The sequence below is a fragment of the Belonocnema kinseyi genome, chromosome 2, assembly GCF_010883055.1.
Source record: "Belonocnema kinseyi isolate 2016_QV_RU_SX_M_011 chromosome 2, B_treatae_v1, whole genome shotgun sequence".
NCBI lineage: Eukaryota > Metazoa > Arthropoda > Insecta > Hymenoptera > Cynipidae > Belonocnema > Belonocnema kinseyi.
In genome coordinates, this window is record NC_046658.1 from 116,583,258 (window position 1) to 116,602,869 (window position 19,612).

At 28.0% G+C, this 19,612-nt stretch overlaps 1 protein-coding gene across 1 annotated transcript in view; it reads left to right on the top strand.

The window, feature by feature from the left end:
- Window positions 1–19,223, top strand: part of LOC117167639 — a 30,989-nt gene extending 11,766 nt beyond the window's left edge. The window contains exons 2-5 of the mRNA XM_033352713.1: window positions 4,159–4,376; window positions 4,453–4,527; window positions 6,990–7,215; window positions 17,647–19,223. Of these exons, the coding sequence (XP_033208604.1) occupies window positions 4,159–4,376; window positions 4,453–4,527; window positions 6,990–7,215; window positions 17,647–17,762 (635 nt within the window). The 3' untranslated portion in view covers window positions 17,763–19,223. The remainder of the gene's footprint in view (window positions 1–4,158; window positions 4,377–4,452; window positions 4,528–6,989; window positions 7,216–17,646) is intronic.
- The last annotated feature ends 389 nt before the right edge of the window (window positions 19,224–19,612 follow it).

The following is a 19,612-nucleotide window of genomic DNA, read 5'->3' on the forward strand; positions in this document are numbered from 1 at the left end:
AATCTTTTGAAATCTCTTGAAAATTCGTTGGAAATTTAAAAATACCCTGAAAAATATATATAATTTTATAATTATATAATATTATATATAATATAATATTAAAACTTTAATTGAATAGTTTAACTAATCTACAAACAGTTAAATTTTTATGTTTTTAAATTTTTCTATTTTCTAAATTTCAGTCTGAAATCATTTAATTTAGAGATTATTCAATTGAAAACATACATTTAAATTTTGAACACATTCAATTCATTTATGATCATTAATTTTTTATAAATAAAATTCCAAGTTTACAATTCCAAATTTGAAGACTTGAACCTCATCGAGTTGGAAATTATTCTTATTGAATAGTTGAAAATCAAATTTTTAAAGCTTTGAATTTTTATTGATTCAATTTTCAAAACTCTAATCTATAAAAATTTCCAAGGTTCCAAGGAATTTTCAATTGATTACAGTAATTTAATATGAGATTTTAAAGGATTTGATGCATCTCAGGATATTTGACTAGATTCCTAGGAATTTTCAATTGATTTCAATAACTTAGTATGAGATTTTAAAGGATTTAAAATATTTTAGGATATTTTTAAAATTGCAAGAAATTTTCAAGAGCTTTGCAAAATTTCAGGAGATTTTAAAGGATTTTAAATATTTTAGGATGTTTTAAAATATTTCAAGGAATGTTCAATTAATTTCAATCATTTAAAGCAATTTCAAAGAATTTTAACTATTTTTTCTCTATTTTTCTGGTTGGAAGTGGAACTGCTTTGTTAAAAATTTAGTTTTTTTTGTTGATGATTTATCAATTTAGTTTAAAAAAATTCCTTTTCTGAAAATTTAACTATTTTGTAGAATTTTTTTTTTGTTTTTGCCTAAAAATTAATTTCTTTTAACTACAAAAAATTAATCTTTTTTGTCGAAAATTTGACTATGATTAAACATTAATTTATGTATAGAAAATTAGACTTTGTGGAAAATAAATTTCTTTTGTGCAAAGTTCATGTATTTTCTTAAAAATGCCTTTTTCCATATATAATTCAGCCTTTTGGATAGGAATTTTAATATTTTGTTTAAAACAAATTTAACAATGTTTTTTTAATTTTTGTATTTTATTCAAATTTTTTTTTTCAGAAAACTGAGGGTTTTTTGTTGAAAGTGTAACTATTTCTATGAAAAGTTAGTCAACTATTAATTAAAATTAATGTTATATTTCATGACTATAATATTAACATTAATAATGTATATAATAGTAATAATATTCATATTATATACACCTGAAAAACATAAACTCAAAATCGACTCATGCATGAAATGAATCACGCGAAACATTAAATTCGCCAATTTCTTCCATTTCTTTCAAATGGGGATCGAGATATAAATAGAAGACCAACGATCAACGAAGTCTTCCGAAGCTTTCAGATCAGCAATCATCGTACAGCAGAAACCGAAGTCGAATCGTGCATTTTCGGCTACACGCGAACTCACAGTGGTAATCATGCACCTTCTGTTTTGCGGCTCCCAAACGGTAGGTATGGTGGGGGTAAATTTCATCCACGATCTGACAGCTCTGTACCCGATCAGGCCTTGATTAGGATAAGTCGGGTGATCTGACTAGCCCCCGACTAATCTACCGTGACGCTACTGGTCGGGGGCTAATCAGATGACCCGACTAGCCCCCGACTTTAAGTGGGCTCGAATGGTCGGAAACCAGACTAGTTCCCCTTTTGAATTTCTACACGGAACAATTTCTACACAAATTGTTGAATTTATAAAAAAAATTTTAACCAAAAATTGAATAGTTAAAATTTGATTTGAGATTTAAAAAAATTAATCTTCTACAAAACAATTGACTTGTGTACCACATAGTTTAATTTTCTACCTAAAAATATGGAATTTCAATTAAAAAAAACGTTTTCAGCCAAATAGTTAGATTTTCAGGAAACGAAAATTAATTTTTAACAAAAACAGTTGAATTTAATAAAAACAGATAAATTTTCAAAAAGACGAATTTTCAACCAAGAGGATTAATTTTTTCCAAGAAGATAAATTTTTTACTAAAATGATTAATGAATCTTTGACGAAAAAAAATCAAATTTTAACAAAATAGTTTAATTTTAGACCAAATAATTAAATTTTCGTACTGAAATTAAGAGTTTCTTACGAAACACGTGCTTTTTTAGCTCAAAAACATTTTGTTTTTTTTTTAAACAAAAATCTCATTTTTCTGTTTAGAAAGATTAATTTTTAACCAAAAATGATTAAATTTTTACAAAAAGAGATGAATTGTCAAACTTGAAAAGAAAGTAATTCAATCTTGTTGTTGAATTTTGAAATAAAAAATATATATTCACACAAATAGTTCAATTTTCAACGAAGAGGGTTAATATTTTACTAAAAAGATACATGTTTATCAAAATGCATGAATTTTCAATAAAAAAGTTGATGTTGTAACTAATAATGTTAGATTTTCAACCAAAAATGAAATAGTTAAATATGTATACAAAAAAATTTATTTTTCACTCACAGGATGAATCTTCAACGAGAAAAGATGAGTTTTTAACAAAATAGTTCAAGCTTAGACCAAATAATTTAATTTTCGGGCTAAAAATACGAATTTTCTACGAAACTTTTTGGTTGAACTATGAACTATTTTGTTGAAAAATCGTGGTTTTTTGTTTGAAAATTAATTTTTTAACTGAAAATTTAACTATTACAGCTTAAAATTTATCAGCTTAGTTTAAAATTCGTCTCTTTAGATGAAATTTTAACTATAGCTTTGTTGAAGATTAAACAATATAGTTAAAAATCATAATTTTTATTGAAAAGTCAACTGCTTTGTTGAAAATTCGTCTTTTTGTTTACAAAATAAACAATCATTTTTAATGTTTAAACAATTTCTGTTGGTTGAAATCTCAGCCGTTAGATTTTTCGTTGATAATTCATCTATATTGGTGAAAAATTAATATTTTCCGCAGAAAATTCAAACATTTTATTACAAAGACATTTTTTTGGTTGAAGATTCTCCATTTTAGTTGATAATTTATCTCTTCGATCGAAAATATAATAATTTGTTGGAAAAATTGTTGTTTTTTTTGTTTAAAAATCTATTTTTAACTGAAAATTGAATTATACCAGTTTAAGATTTATTATTTCAGTTGAAAATTCGTCCCTCTGGTTGAAAATTGAATTATTTTATTGAAAATTTTATAACAGACAATTTTATAACATTTTTTGTGAAGAATATATTTTTTACTTGAAAATTGGGCTGTTTGTTTGAAAGTTGATATTTTTTAGTTGGCCATTCAAGCTCGGAAAGCAAAACCGAACGAGCTTTGGAGCAGTAGCCAGGAGTGGGGGTGACTCGCAGAAAACGCGGCGAAAGAGAGAACGGATTCCGTTCGCTCTTTCGTCGCGTTCTCTGCACGTCATCCCCACTCCTTACTACTTCACATTACCCCACATTCCCTACTACTCGAGCGCTCGTTCGGTTCGGCTTTCCGTGCCTTCAATTTTGTTAAAAATTAGTACTTTTTGGTTGTAATCCTATATGCAATCCGGTTAATAAGTAATCCAGAGTAATTCTGTACATAGAGGTAATCCAGGGTAATCAGTTAACTGGAATTAATCCACCCATGGTGGACCGTATGTTTAGGAATTCCCCCCACTATACAATTTTATATAATCTCTATAAAATTTCGTGCAATATCAAGCAATATTTTGTAATCGCATGTAATCTTGCAATCTAGTATACAATAAAAGACCGAGTAACTAACCTCTCGCTTTTATCTATTATTATTATTATTATTATTATTATTATTATTATTATACCATTAAGCTGATCAATCTCTTTAACAATTACCCCAGGCCAAGAGCTTCACAAAGTAATCATATTTCACAGAGCAGACAAACTATGCAGACTGATATTCCCATAGCGAGACCCATGCTTTTAACTCTGTTCACATCCACTAGTAAGATCCATGTGGACCAAAAAAATGGTTCGTTCTTTATTAATAACAATTTCTGATTGTGCCAAGTACACTTTTTTGTGAAAGAAAAAAATTATTTTGCCCCATAATAGGAATTTCTTGATTTTGCTATTATTATCTAATCTATATTTGCTCAAGCTGATGAACAATTAAGATTTGTTTAATAATATTTCAGCCTTTATCACAAATGTCTGTCGACGAAGTGGGAATGACATAGACAATGTAGTGTCGAGAATTCCATCGACCTTAAGTGTGACGGCTGTGGATGTCGTTGTCGCTTGCCAGCCTTCACCGTCGCATTCGGTCCTGACATTGACCCCCGGAAGGACTCGAAACATCGACCAGGACATGGAAGCCTTGAGGCTCAGTCGACAGGACAATCCCTTCCTCCAAGTAATTTTATCACAATCGTATTCTAAATTTTTCCTGACCATTTATTATTACTATTATTGATCCCAATTATTTTTAGGTGCTAGCGAGTCGAGAAAACTTGGTCGAGCCAATAGAAGAATCTGAATCTGATGATGCTATTTTAATGTCCCAGGTTAGGAAATTTCAATATTGAATAATTAACTATAAATAATCTACGACTTGTTCATTCTATCCAGATTGAAGCTTCTATATCAATAATGTCCTATGTTACCTATTTTGAAAAAAGTCACTTTTTTACCTTTTTCAATTGACAAAGTACAATTTTATTTACAATTTTTATTTCCAAAACCTTGTAAGTTCGTATCTGTTTTTATTTAGTTCGCGATTAATAATACATTTTTAATTCAAAATCAGTCAAAAGTTGAATTAATAAATTCATTAAGCATACTTTGACTGAAAAATCCGTCAATATCTTTGACTGAATCAAATAGTCACATGAAATTACTGATTTTCATTTTCATTTCTATAACTGATTAAAATTAACGATGAATGACTGTGGAAGTTGCCGATTGGATAACTTTCATCTCTACTCATAGAAAATAAATCTTGTTTTTATTTAAAATTCATTTTTTATTGAAAATTCAACTACTTGGTTGAAAGTTGAACCGCTTCGTTAAAAATTAATTTGTTCAGTTAATGATTTTAATTGAAAATTCATTTAAAAAGTTCACTATTTTGATAAAATCCGTTTTTTAAATTGAAGATTCATCTTTTCCGTTAACATTTTTTGTAATTTGTTGAAAACTTGTCTATTGATGAAAAATTAATCTTTTTGGTTCAAATAAGATTTTAGAACCAGGCATTGAAAATTGAATTATTTTTTATTTTAAAATGTTGCAAAACACTGAACATTAGAAACTTATGTTTAAAAAAATCGTTTCAAATTAAAAGGCCTGAAATTGTGCTTAAAATTATTCGATTTTTAGTTGAAGATTAAAAAAAAATAAATCATTTAAAATTGAAAAATATTTGATTGTAAGTTTTCAAAAATGAATAATAATTCTAAATTAAATGATAAAAATTAAACGATTTAAAAATAACAAATTAAAAAACTGAATTGCTTAAAATTAAAATAGACAATAATATAACTATCTAATTAATTGAATTATTTCTTTAATTTTTATTGATTACATTATCAGAGTGTTTAATTTGTATGTTAAACGCTAAATTTTTAATGTTTACTTTTCATGATAAGCTTTAGTTTTGTAATTAAAATTAAAAAGGTTAAATTTAAAAAAAAATCAACAATTACAAATTTTTTAAACTTTTTTAACTTACTTAAATAATCCAAAATGTAAAGGCTTCGAGTATAAACAAGTTGTACTGTCACAATTTTTGGTTATTAATATTTTTTCAGTTTCAAGTTAAGTTTGGATTCGTTTAATTTTCAACTTTACGCAGTAGAAAATTTTCATTTTTAATGTTTCCCACTTACAGTTTCTTTTAATTGTTTTTTTTAGAATTATTGAATTTAAAAGGGTTATTATTTGAAATTTGTACATTTTGGACGTGGTAATTTTTTTATGCAATAACCAAATTTTTTAAATTCTAGAATTTCAGAATCTTCGATTTTGAAACATATAATTTAGTTTATAATTTCATTTTTTAATCGCTTCGGATTAAAAATTATTTAAAACGAAAAGTTTTGAATATTTAATTATTCAGTTTTTAACGCTTTTAATTATAAATAATTCAATTCTAATTTCTTTGAATTTCAAATTATCTAAACTTCAAGATTCTAATATAAAAACAATTCAATTTTTAACGTGTTGAGTTTATTTTATTTTCAAGATTTAAATCTGAAATCATTCAATTTTGAGATTCTTTCAATCAAAATAAAATTGTTCATTTTTTAACGTTTTGAATTGGAAATCACACAATTTCGATTCCTTTTGAATGAAATTGCCCAATTTTTAACATTTTAGCCTGAAAATGTTCAATTTTGAGTGCGACTTATTTGATATTTTCAAGTTTCGAACACATTCAATTGAAACTGATTGAATTTTAAACTCTTCTATTTAGAAATGATACAAGATAAATTCCTTTTCATTCCAATAGAAATATTTTCAGTTTTAAAAATTTTATCTAATCTAAAATTGTTTGACTGTACTATTTTCAATGTCAGGAAATAAAAATCCAGAGTCGTTATTAATATTTGAAATAATTTTTCATGCCAAAAATTGAAACTTTCTGATATTTATTTTGTTAATTTATTTATAATTAAATGATCGAAAAACAAGCTCCAACCAGTGAAAAAAATAGGCAGCCGCATATTTTACGAACGAGAGTAGATAGACTTATTACCTATTACCTATTTCCTATTTTTTTCAGTGAAGTAACTTTGATCTGAGTTAGAATCTAATCAGTTAATCAATATAGTTAAGTATAAATCGATAATTAACGACAGTAAAAGACCTTGACATGTAAAACAAGTTATGCCCCTATTTTCTGTCCTATTTCAAACAGGAATGTCTGACTCAACTTGGGCATGTAAATTATAGGCAATTTGTATATTGTAATTTCAAATGATTTACGATTTCTTTACGGTTTAAAAGTCATTTCTTTTTCCTATAGGAGTTTGGAGATACAGATCCACTAACCTTAGCACAAGTACACGAACATCTAGTGAGAAGCCCTCCACCTGCCTCATGGTCAAATACACCAATGTTCCATTTTCCACATCAAACTAATACTGCTAAAAATGACTCTATAGCTCATTATAAGAGTCCATCGAAAACTCCAGCTCGACACATCAACGATGTGGAACTCTCAAGAAGTGATCCACCTACAGACATCAGAGGTAATAAAATATCATTAAAAAATTTAATTTTTCTGTATTGAAAGAATCACTGAATAAACTACTCTCAGCCTGGACCGATGGTATTAGGTAGGTGTTAATTCTTGATATGTAGAGATCTCGAATGTTAAGTATGGACGGGCGCGATGAACGCTCGGATGGGTCTGTCGACAAACAGGTGTGTTTATGATTTTTGTTTTCTGCAGTTTTCCACTTCTCTGACCAAATTTTTGGGGAAATTGAGATATTTAACCCTCAAACGGTACACTCCAACCCAGCATACGTAAACGGTACACTGGCGCGAATTAGTTTGTTTGCAATGTTAATATTAAATATTTAATATATTGAACATATAATAAATAACTAGCAATATATACACATATTTAACACATACAGGATGTCCAAAAAATCCCGGGACAACCAAATAAATCCTCAGGTATAACTTTTTTGGAGAAGGTTGAGGTCATTCTTGAATTAACTTTCAACGAGGAATCCAGTGGTGACCTTAGTTTTGACCTTGACATTGACCATGACCTTGATGGTTATTTGAAAGTCACCCTTGTTTTTTAAGATGGAATGGCCCATTTTTGACATTAGCAATCGAAAGAGCGGAAAATTTTACGTTGAAAAATGTGATGAGGTCATAGGTAAGGTGTCGCCTTGATGGACGTATCAAGGTCTTTCAAACTTTAAGATGACCTAAACATTTTTTCGCAAGCTAGCTTGTGAAAATAATCCTTTTACCCTACTTACTTAAACAATGCACATTAAATAGTGACCATCGAGTGACCTTGACCATGAATATCAAGGTCATATCAAGGTCACTCTTTGTTTTTAATTGAAACGAATTTGCTTGCCATCGGAAATTAAAGAACGAAAAATTTTACTTTAAAAAGTGTAGTCAGGTCATAGGTCAGGTGTGACCTTGATGGTCTTATCAAGTTCATTCAAACCTAACTACACTTTTTAATGTAAAAATTTCCCTTCTTTCGATTTTCGATGTCAAATAGAGTCGTTTCAATTAAAAACAAAGGTGACCTTGAAATAACCACGAAGGTCATGGTCAACATCAAAACTAAGGTCATCACTGGATTCCTCATTGAAAGTTACTTCAAGAATGACCTCAACCTTCTCCAAAAAAATTGTACCTGAGGATTTATTCGGCTGTCCCGGGACTTTTTGGACACCCTGTATATTTAATATAGGTGGGGATAATCCGCTGCAGCTGTGTTTGCGTAAATGCCAACAATATTAAAAAACTTCGGGTGCGAATTCGCACCAGTGTACCGTTTGCGGGTTAAATCCCGAAAACAATATTATGGAACAAAAAACGAATCTAAACAAGCCACTGTCAACCGGGATAATTATTAATCAAAATTCACAAACTTTTAAAATCGCGCCTTTACCAAAAATCTAAGTTTCATCTTCATTGACACTTCCGATGACATAGTTATGGATCCACATTTTTGTCCGTTAATAAAAGTATGTCATCATTTTTTTATGTCTGCGAATCATATGGACATTTTTGTTTTGGTATTACAGAGTATAATAATAAAAATAATTAAACTTTTTGATTTTCCCTGAAGAATACTAGGTATGTTTAGAAAAAATAAATTTGTGCAGGTTATGTGAATAGGAATATTTTTAAACAGTGTATTTATTACTTGCTATATTTTTCCATAAAATTAGTATTATTTATCATTTATGTTTTGAAATACTTTTTTATAGGTATAAAAGCTAACGCTAAAACCGTGCGATTTCCAACGAATTTTCAATATATATATATATATATATTTAATCTAGAAAGCTTTGACAAATTATATAACAGGATATTCTTAAATACCCTAGCATCATCTCTTAATTAAATAGTCAAATAATACTAAAAACATAATTAATCATTCCTTGCGTTTTTCTCTAAATTCCATGACTTTTAATAATATTTCATACAAAATTCTATTTTGTCTTCTTATACTTTTAATTGATTGCATATATTTATGCAAAATTCTGGTGGCTAATGTATTCAATTCAATTTAAACCGCTTCAGATTCCGATTTATTCAAGAAAAAATATTGCACTTTCAATTTTTTAACCAAATAGTTTAATTTCCAACCAAAAAGATTATTTTTGTCTACCAAAAAAGATGATTTTTCAACAAAATGCACGAATTCTCAATAATGAAGTAGTTGAATTTTCAATTAAACAAGATCAATTTTTAACAAAATAGTTAAATTTTAAAATAAAAAGATGAATTTGCAACCAAAATTGGAATAGTTAAATTTCCAGTTAAAATAATTAATTTTCTCCGAACAAAAATAACAAATTTTCAACGAAAATGGTGGATTTTCAAGTAAAATGATGAATCTTCTACTCGAACAGAAAAAGAAACAAGAAGGAAAAATTTCAAACAAATTGTTAAATTTTGAGCTAATAAGGATCAATTTTCTACCAAAACTGGAATAGTTAAATTTTTAGTTAAAAAATTGATTTTCAAACAAAATGATGAAATTGTAAACAAACTGATAACTTTTAAACTAAAAGGATAAATCTTCATCTACAATAGATGAATTTTAAACAAAAAAGGTGACTTGAACTACACTGATGAATTTTTAACTGAAATAATTGAATTTTAAACCAAAAGATAAAATTTCAATCAAGAAGATTAATTTATATCAAAAAGACGAATTTTCAAACAAAAAACATTAAATAGTCAACCACAAATGGAATTGTTAAATTTTCAGTTAAAAAATTAATGTTCAACCAAAAAGATGAATTTTAAACTAAAATGATGAATGTTTAACTGGAATAGTTGAGTTTTAAGCAATGATTAGTTAAATTTTTAATTGAAAAACTTGATGTCCAAACAAAGAGATGAAGTTTAAACTAAAATGATCGAATATTTGAATGGAATAGTTCCATTTTCAGTTTAAAAAAATTAATCTTCATTTAGGAAAAACAAATTTTAATAAAATAGTTTCAATGGGAACAGTTCAGTGTTCAGTCAATCATCAACCAAAAAAATTAATCTTCAACAAAGAGTTTTACTTTCAACTAGACAATAAAATTTGTATTCCAAAAAGGTTCAATTCTGAACAAAAAATGTAGTAATTAATGTTTCAACAGCAAAAAAATGTATTTTATGATGAAAAACAGTTGAATTAAAGCAAAAAGAACACTTTTCAACCAAAAAAGATTTTTCAATTATTAATTTTTTACCAAAAAGAACGAATTTTGAATAAAATGTCATGAATTTTCAACCTGATACAACTAAAAAATATCAATTCCAGGTATACAAAAATTCCCTGAAAATTTGTATAAATATAATTTTTTTAATTTGATTCATAATTTCCCCGGGAAATACGGCATCTAACTTTTGCAATAATGCAAAAAATATTAATTAAAAAGTTAGCGCTGTGGGTACACTTTCGCCTCAAGGCATACTCTACGCCCCCTTAGAATATTTTTCATATTCTTTTTTAATTTTAAAAGATCTAAGAAGAAGTTTGTAAGATTTCTTGCCTTTGTGATTCAATAGCCGCTACTTTATGAATGTTTTCTGACTTCTTGGAAAACTTTCAAAGCTTCACACTTATTTACACTTAAAATTGACCTAGTTCAAAGTTTCGAAAAGTTCACTATAGCCGCAACTGAAATTTGAGTCTATTTAATCCATAATTGCCCGGCTCGATCCATAATTACCCCGGTAGACGGTACATATCTTGTCACTTTTTCTCCAGTACACTCAACTCCCGATATATGAACATCCAGTTTACGAAATTCCTAGAACTGATGGCTTCGCAATTTGCTGATGCGGGGAGCACAGGAGGCGCTGTTTAGTCAAGCGTGACAAACCGAAAGAGGGCCGCACCCTCGAAGCGTTAGTTGCATCAGGTTACGTAATCCGTTCAAATCCAACAGAAATGATTCACACAATCATTCCCGTAGGGAACGACTTGAATTTCTGAATGAGAATAAAAAAGTTTTTATGAAAAAAAGTGAACCAATTCTGAGGAAATCGTCCAAGAATTGTAAGTTATACAAATTAAGTAATACAATTTCACAGGATCTGTAAATCGGGTTTTTCGGTATTGATTGAAAATCGAGTTTTTAATTGTTCACAAAAATAAAAACTTGCTGCCCAGACATGGGAAAGATAAATAAGAAAAAATTGGCCAGCTAAGGGTGAAATCTAATTATTTCATAAACGGGATTCAAATATGTTAACAAATTTTCGGTTGTACTTTTTTGTAACTTTTTTTACCAACGAGATGCAGATGGTTTGATCGAAAAATCGAGACTTTCTTTCAGGTTAAATTTTTAACTAAAGAAATTAATGCTTAACCAAAAATATGAATTTTTAAATAAGAGTTAAAATTTTAACGAAAAAAACGAATCTTTAATAAAAAAAAAAGATACTTACCGTAATTGTTAAATTCTTAATCGAATAAATTAGTTTTAAAACAAATTCATGAATTTTAAACTAAAAACACATCGAGTTTCAACCAAAAATGGAATAGTTAAATGTTGAAGTACAAAAAAAATTAACCGATTAAAAAATAATGTTTAGCAAAATATTTAAGTCTTGAAGAAATAAAAAAGTTTTGTGAATTAAAATGATGAATTGTCGAAAAAAAATTAACAAAGTAGTCCCACTTCCAACTAAATAGTTGAATTTTCAACAAAAAATGTAATAGTTACTAGTTTAACAGAAAAAATTATAATTTGGAACAAAAACAGCTGAATTCGCAAAAAATAATTTTAACGAAATAGTTTAACCCGTAGTGGTCTCACTGGGTCCAGTGGACCCTAGGCTATCTTTGCGTCTACGTACCTTCGAAGAAACGGTTTAGAACGGAACTAATTATTGATAAAATTATTAATAAAATAATAAAATAGTAAATAATAATTAAATAATTTGTGAAAAGGAGAACAAAGTTATTATTGGATTAAAAGGGGGAAGTCTAAATCTAAATTTCGGTTCAAGGCTTGAGTCGATACATAAAAAAGCGCAAATGGCCAAAAAATCATTTTTCAACCAAGCAGCCAAAAAGATGAAATTTCAATCACAATAGGTGGATTTTTAAACTAAAGAGACGAATTTTCTACAAAACGGTTGAATTTTCGAACCAAGAATATGAATTTTTATCAAAAAATTGAATGTTCGACCAAATAGTTGAATTTTCAACCCAAAAAGATGAAATTTCAACAAAACAGTTGAATTGTCAGCGAAAAAGATTAAATTTTTTGCTTTAAAAAAAAACTGTTGAATTTTTAATAAGATAATAAAATTGTATGTTCATTCCCTGATTTTATAAATTACACAAATAACTCCTTCCAGGTCAAGATTTTTCTTTAAATAATTGATTATAATCTGTACAATATATTTTTTATATTTAATTGAATAATATCATTGACAATGAAACTGCACAAAAAAAACACAGCAAATCAGAAAATCAGGACATCGATAAAAATCAGGATGTGTCCTGATAAATAAGGAGGTCTGGTCACCCTGCCAAATTTATAAATTACATGTCATTTTTTCAAAATATAAAACTCGATCCTGATGTTTGTTTTAGACAAATAAAAAGAAATCCATTTCATTATGTAAATGGAAGGTAGAGCCATTAAAATATTGGAATTGTCGAGAATAAAGTACGTGGTTGTATAAGATGCCGCAGCACTTCCCCAAACAAGGTGCCTATATTGAATTATTATGTGAAGAAGATGCCCCTGACCTTGACAGCAATGTTATACATATACATATAAGCTTTATCGATTTCTGTATTTTTAACCAGAATAAATTAATCTTCTGACTAAATTGGGTACATGTGTGTTGAGTACGTCGATAAATTCAGAAGAATGTCACACATAATGTGACTAATATTCTGCCTAATATTCAGTCTAATAGTTAAATTTTCAAACTAAGAAATACATTTTCAACAAAAAATATGAATTATAGTCATCACAAATATTAATATTTTATGACAAAAGACGAATTTTCAACTAAATAGAGAAGGTTTTAACAAAATAGTTTCATTTTCAACTGAAGAAGTTATATTTTTGATCGAAATAGTTAGATTTTTAGTTAAAACAATATTTTGAACCAAGAAAAAATATATTTTTAACAAAATAGTTAAATTTCTACCAAAGTGATGAATCTTTGATAAAAAAATTAATTCTCAAAAAAGTGTAAAAGTTCAAATTTACACTAAAAAATATTTTAATTTTTAAACAGAAACAGTTGATTTGATCCAAAAAATAAGAATTTTCAACAAATGAGTTGAGTCTTCAACCAAAATGAAATAATTTTCAAACCAGAACGAGGAATTTTCTTCGGCCAGTTAAATTTCATTTAAATTTCAGTTTTAGTTAATTTAAAAAAAATAAAAGGGTGAATTTTAAAAAAAAAATTAATTTTTAACCAAGGAGTTGAATTTTCAACCCAAAATATGACATTTCTACCCAAACATACATATTTGTAACAAAAAACATGAGTTTTCAAATAAAAAAGATTAATCTTCCTCCAAAATAGAATAGTTAATATATTTCAACAATCGATTTTTATTTTAAAAAACATGAATTTTCTACAAAATGGAAAAACTTTCAACCAAAACAATGAATTTTTAAACAAAAAGATGAAATTTCAACTTAGAAGATTACTTTTGTATAAAAAATAGGAATTTTTGACGAAATAGTTGAATTTTCAAGCAAAATAGTTTAAATTTCTGTAAACAAAATATTTTTTGTAGCAAAAAATAAAAGTTAATTTTTTAATTAAAAAAGAAATAAATTTTCAATAAAAAAACTAATTTTCAACCACACGCGGAGAGAAATTTAGGGAGATTATTTCACGGCACTGCTTCTTTATTTGATTACGCTTTCTCGTGAGTATTAAGATCTCGGAACCCTTCCTTTTAAAGCATAAGTCTCGATGTTTCAGACATTAGGCCACGTTCCTTTGATCTCAGGTCTAGTGTTCTATGCTATTAGATCATAGAGTTCAAGACTTTAAATCGCATAAAAATTTTAGCTCTAAAATGACGCGCCTCCGTGAAATAATCTCTTGATTATTAATTGATTATAATTTCTCTCCGTGTAGAAATAAATTTTCAATCAAAAAGATGAATTCTTAACCTTAATTAAAAAGATAAATTTACAAATAATAAAATTATTTTCTAACAAAAATACGAATTTTCAAGAAGATAGTTTAATTTTAAACCAAACAAATGAATTTTTATCTTAAAATAGAATATTAAAAATTTCAGTATAAAAATTAATTTCCTATCAAATAAAATAAATTTTCATCGAAATAGTTAAGTTTTCAACCAAACAGATGAATTTTTAACCTAAAGGATTAAATTTACATAAAAACCAATACATTGTTGACAAAAAACGGAATAGTAAATTTACACTTTAAAAAAAAATATTGAAAAAAAACTAATTTTCAACCAGGAATATTTCAATTCGGTAAAAAAAAAGGTTTGAACAAAATACATCAATTCTAAATTTAAATTTATCAAAAAAAAATGAAAATTTAGAAATTTAAATTTCTAGCCAAGAGTTGATAAATGATATTAAATTAATTTAAAGTCCATTAGAGTCGTGAATAGGGAGAATAAAAAGTATTTATTGATCCAAGCACTGTTTTGATGAGAATCGCATAACTCTGCATAAACGCTCCTGACAGTTATTGACATTTCTCTTTCAATAGGGTTTCAATGGTACATGCATAATATACCTTTCTATATGACGTTTAATAGAAAATTAATTAATTTGCATTTCAATTTATCATAAATTCATTTCTATTCAATTCTCTTTTAAAGGAGTTATTATTGTTTCCAGGTCGGAATTGAATGTTCGGGATTCTTATTTCGATTTCTGTACCTTTCTTATATGTTGTACAAGTAATATTTTACCATTTATTTTTATTTGTTATGGAAAACAAATAAAAAACTTACAGTCAAACTTTATTTCAATTTCCAATTCAAAAATGGCGTAGTATCAGTGATTCTTATTCGTTACGTATTTTTAATATTTTCGACGTTAGTACTCTAAATAATTAATTAAAAACGATCACTAACTTAATTTAGTAAAATTTTCGAATAATTATTAGCTATTTTTTTACTAACAAATTAGTAAAAAGTTGAAAACAATTGAAGAAAATATAAAATTAAGAAAATTATATGTATATTTTTTAATTTGAACTTTAATTACTCGAAAAATTTGAATATTGCAAAACCCATTTGACATTTTTCGGACTATTCTTTCGTATTTGAAAAAAGATTCATGTCTCAAATAACTCACTTTTCTATTTTTATGTCCATTTTAAGAAAAATAATATTTGTATATAAACGAAAATAATTAATGCAAAACTTTTGAAACAAATTTTTCAATTTTGAGTTAACCGAAAATGGGTTTAAAATTGAAGTATATGATTTTCAGTATACTATAATAACAGTGGCGGATTCAGGGGAGGTTTTAGGAGGGTTCAAACCCCCCCCCCCAAATGTTGGCCTTTCGTATTAAAGGCCGATGCCGCTAAGCTATGCATGGGATATACCTATATATATTTTGAAAGCTCTCCCCGAAATATTTTTCTGAGTTCGCCCCTGTATAATAATAATAATAATAATAATAATAATAATAATAATAATAATAATAATAAAACTCGGACTTCATCTCAGAGGTCCGGGGTTCGATCCCTGAGTCGGTACCTCTAGATATTTTTCAATGTACCTTTACCGAGGTTCTGGTGGTTCGGAACCCACCTTAAGCTGTAGGTCCCCCCATATTTTACTTGACTGAAACCCAGTCCGTCAATGATGGGGTAAAAACCAGGCTTTGTCCAATATGGTTGGGCAGACTGCTCTCATCAGATCACTTGATTGCATTATAAAAATGCGTCCGTGACTGATGATATATACCGGGACAGCCCCGTGCAAAAATGATCAAATAAAAAAAAATCCAACTCTAACCAAAAATGCCTTCGACATGTTGGGCAGTATAAGCCTGTGACAACATTTCAACACTGAAATATTTTTTTTTTTTTTAATTATGCAAATTATAAAAAAATGGGAGACATTTTTTCAAATGCAGTTTTTCCGAACGAGTGTGGATTTTCGAATTTTCCTTCTTTATTCGACATGGAAAAGATTGCTTTTTTAGAAATAGATGGTCATAATTATGTATTACATAATTTTTGAGTTTTTTGATTTGGTAAACCAATGATTCACATTAAAAAAAAATTATTGAAAAAAATCGTATTTTTGCATTTTTCTCCGAAAACAAGGAAATGTATAAAAAAAATTAAGATAAAATTTTATACACCTAGAAATGTTCTAAATAAATTTTTGTTGTTACCGACCTCAAAAATGGTTTATAGGCCACATAAAACTAGTAGTTTGCCTTTCTTATGTTAGTAGAACCTTTTTAAAAACATTTGGAAAAATAAAAAACTTGTCCGTTTTCTTAAAATTTTCTTTTCATGAATTCAAAATTCGTGGAAAAAATGAAAATTTTCTTAAAAGCACTACCTTTCTTAATTTTGCTTATGTTTTCTTTTACAATCTCTGCTAATAAATAAAATGAGGGCTTTTATAGGGACTTAACTAGATTTCAAAAACGCAAAAATTCATGTTTTCCAAAATATTTGTTTTCCCATGTGAGGCAGTGGTTTACCAATAACGAATCTAAGGAGATATGTAGTACATTTTGTCATCTCTTTCTAAAAATAAAAATAAAATTTGAATAAGGGGTGAAGAAAATCCGCTTTCAAGAATTTTAAGAAAGCAGATGCCACTTTGTCATCTTTTTTTAAATATCTTAATGATTTTAGGGCCAATTGAAAAAAAAACAACAGAATTTCCACGCCGAAGAAGAAGAAAATTCTGAAAACCTATGCTTGTTTGGATGATTGTAACGAATAATAAAAAAATGTTTTAAATATTTACGTAATGGATCTGTAACCAGAAATTAAATTTGTTTGACAAAAATGCGTTTCGTTGTATGCATACACGTTGAAACCGAGAAGAACATTTTTTTTCACCAACTTAAGTTTGATAATTGAACTGATGATATTCCAAACATACAGAAACAATCATTATCTACTTTTTTTGAAAAAATGGATTTATCACATTTTGCTCTCTCATTTTTCATGGTCGAACAGATGATTTCTTTGATCAAATTAAGCTCTACGAAAAATAAGTTTTTTTGCCAAATTTACCGATTGATTTTTTTAAGCACGTGTACTATTTTTTAGTAGGAAGCCACTTACTTATTCATGCTAAACTTGCTAGCTTCTTACTAGTTCAAGTATACTATTTTATTAGTAACTTCTTACTAATTCAGCTTTAGACATTTTTTCCTTCCCTTTAAATTTTCCGTGAACAAATACAAATTTTCGAAAAGAAAAAAATTAATCTCATATTTGTTTTGCAGATCGACATTCACATACGTTCTCTTTGCTGAATCCTACACCGATTCGTTCCTTGTCAGAAGTTCGCCGACTGCACAGATCAGCAGATGATAGTGTTCAACTTATGTCATCTGAATGAATATTTTTGCGACCACCATTAACTGGTGAATTCCTTTAAATGACTTATGGGAAACCATAAGTAATCACTTCGTGATGAGGTTGCCTAACATTTTGCCTTCGGTATCAAAGGTGAAGATTCTGGGTATTTACTACATAATATATAATATATACCAGGGAAACGGAAACATCAATCTCTTTATATACATATATACCCACAAACAGAATCCGTAAATTTGATCGCCTTGTAATTCCGATTCCGAAAACACTTTATACATTACAACAAGTGTTTGACTTGGCAATACCTTCTTTATCTTCACGAAGAGCTTATATGCTAGTAAATGCCTTACTGATTGTGAATTTAAAAATCTCGATTTGTAGAAGACTATACAATGTTCTTCGTTCCATATTCGAGTATTAGTCAAGTATGCGATTGCTGACGACAAATAATAAAATTCCATTCACGATTAAAGTCATGATAAATAGCTAAAATCAGTATTTCCGCTAGACTTGGAACAACGACAACAATGATATAACAGAAAATTCCATCCGCACTAAAATATCTAGAAACGACAAACTATCATTTTCAATATTGAAAATACGATATTTTATGTGTAACTATTTTTCAATAGCAGTCAATCAGAATGTAAAATTGTTATAAATACTCAAGTATTCATAACATTGAATTGAAAATGAATTTTTCAAATGTGGATTATTTGGATCTTGCTACGAATGTGCCTCATTTTTTTGCCAAAAAAAGTTTTACTATTAAAAATTATTTTAATTATGTATAAGATTGGGAACTTAATTTCACACGAACTTATTTTTCTAACAATTCAAATTGAAAATTGTGAAACATTTGAAATTAAATCTTTTTCGATCTACACTCAACTCCCGAAATAAGCACACTCAGTTTCCGCTATTCCTAGAACTTGAGACCTCGGAATTTGTTGATCTGGGGAGCGCGGCGCCGAAAGAGAGGATGAGCTCAGTCAAGCGTGACAAACAGCTCGAGGGTCGAACTCTCAGCGTGTTAGTTGCATCAGGTTGAGTCATGCTTCCAAATTCATCGGAAATGATTTATGTAGCCCTGCCTGTTTACATTTTTAATTCTTTGAGATATGCTGAATTGCAATGCAAGCCATGCACAAAACCCTGCTTATCTCGGGAAGTGATTGTATCTTAAAATGTTAAGGTTTATGCGAGATCTTTCTCACATAAATTTCTAATACTGTGGTTTTTTTCTATTTTATTATTGTGGCACGGTTAGAGAGCACGATGAACTGTATTTTGAATTGGCAAGGCCTACTTTGACAATTAATAGGTTTACTATTACCGTGAGAAGTTATCTTTAATAGGGACCATCCATAAGTTACGTAACAGATTTTTTTATGGGTAGAGGGTTTTTTTTGACAAATGTTATTTTATATTATATGGTTTGTGTATCATTCAGCAGAAAAATATCCATGAAAAGTTTATTTTTTACCATTTTTGAAACAACTATTATCCCCAAATATATTAAACATTTGATATTTCGGGTTTCACTCGTGTAAAAAACTACGAATTGTTTGCCGACTTTTCGTGAATATTGCAGTTCACATCTTCATGGCCTACCTGAAACTGAGGTATCAGAAAAAAAGGGGGAAAAAGTTGAAAAGGGGGAAAGGTAAGATTTTTCGAATCTAAATCTACCAAATTAAAGAAATTTTAAATGTAAGTGATTGTCACAATTAAAAACTATTAAATTTTAAATATTTACAATTCCAAGTTATAAAATTTTGAATAGTTGCCATTGAAAATTCTTGAATTTTGAACATTTCGAATTTTTATTGATTAAATTTTCAAGATTTTATATTTTAAAGTTATGTAATT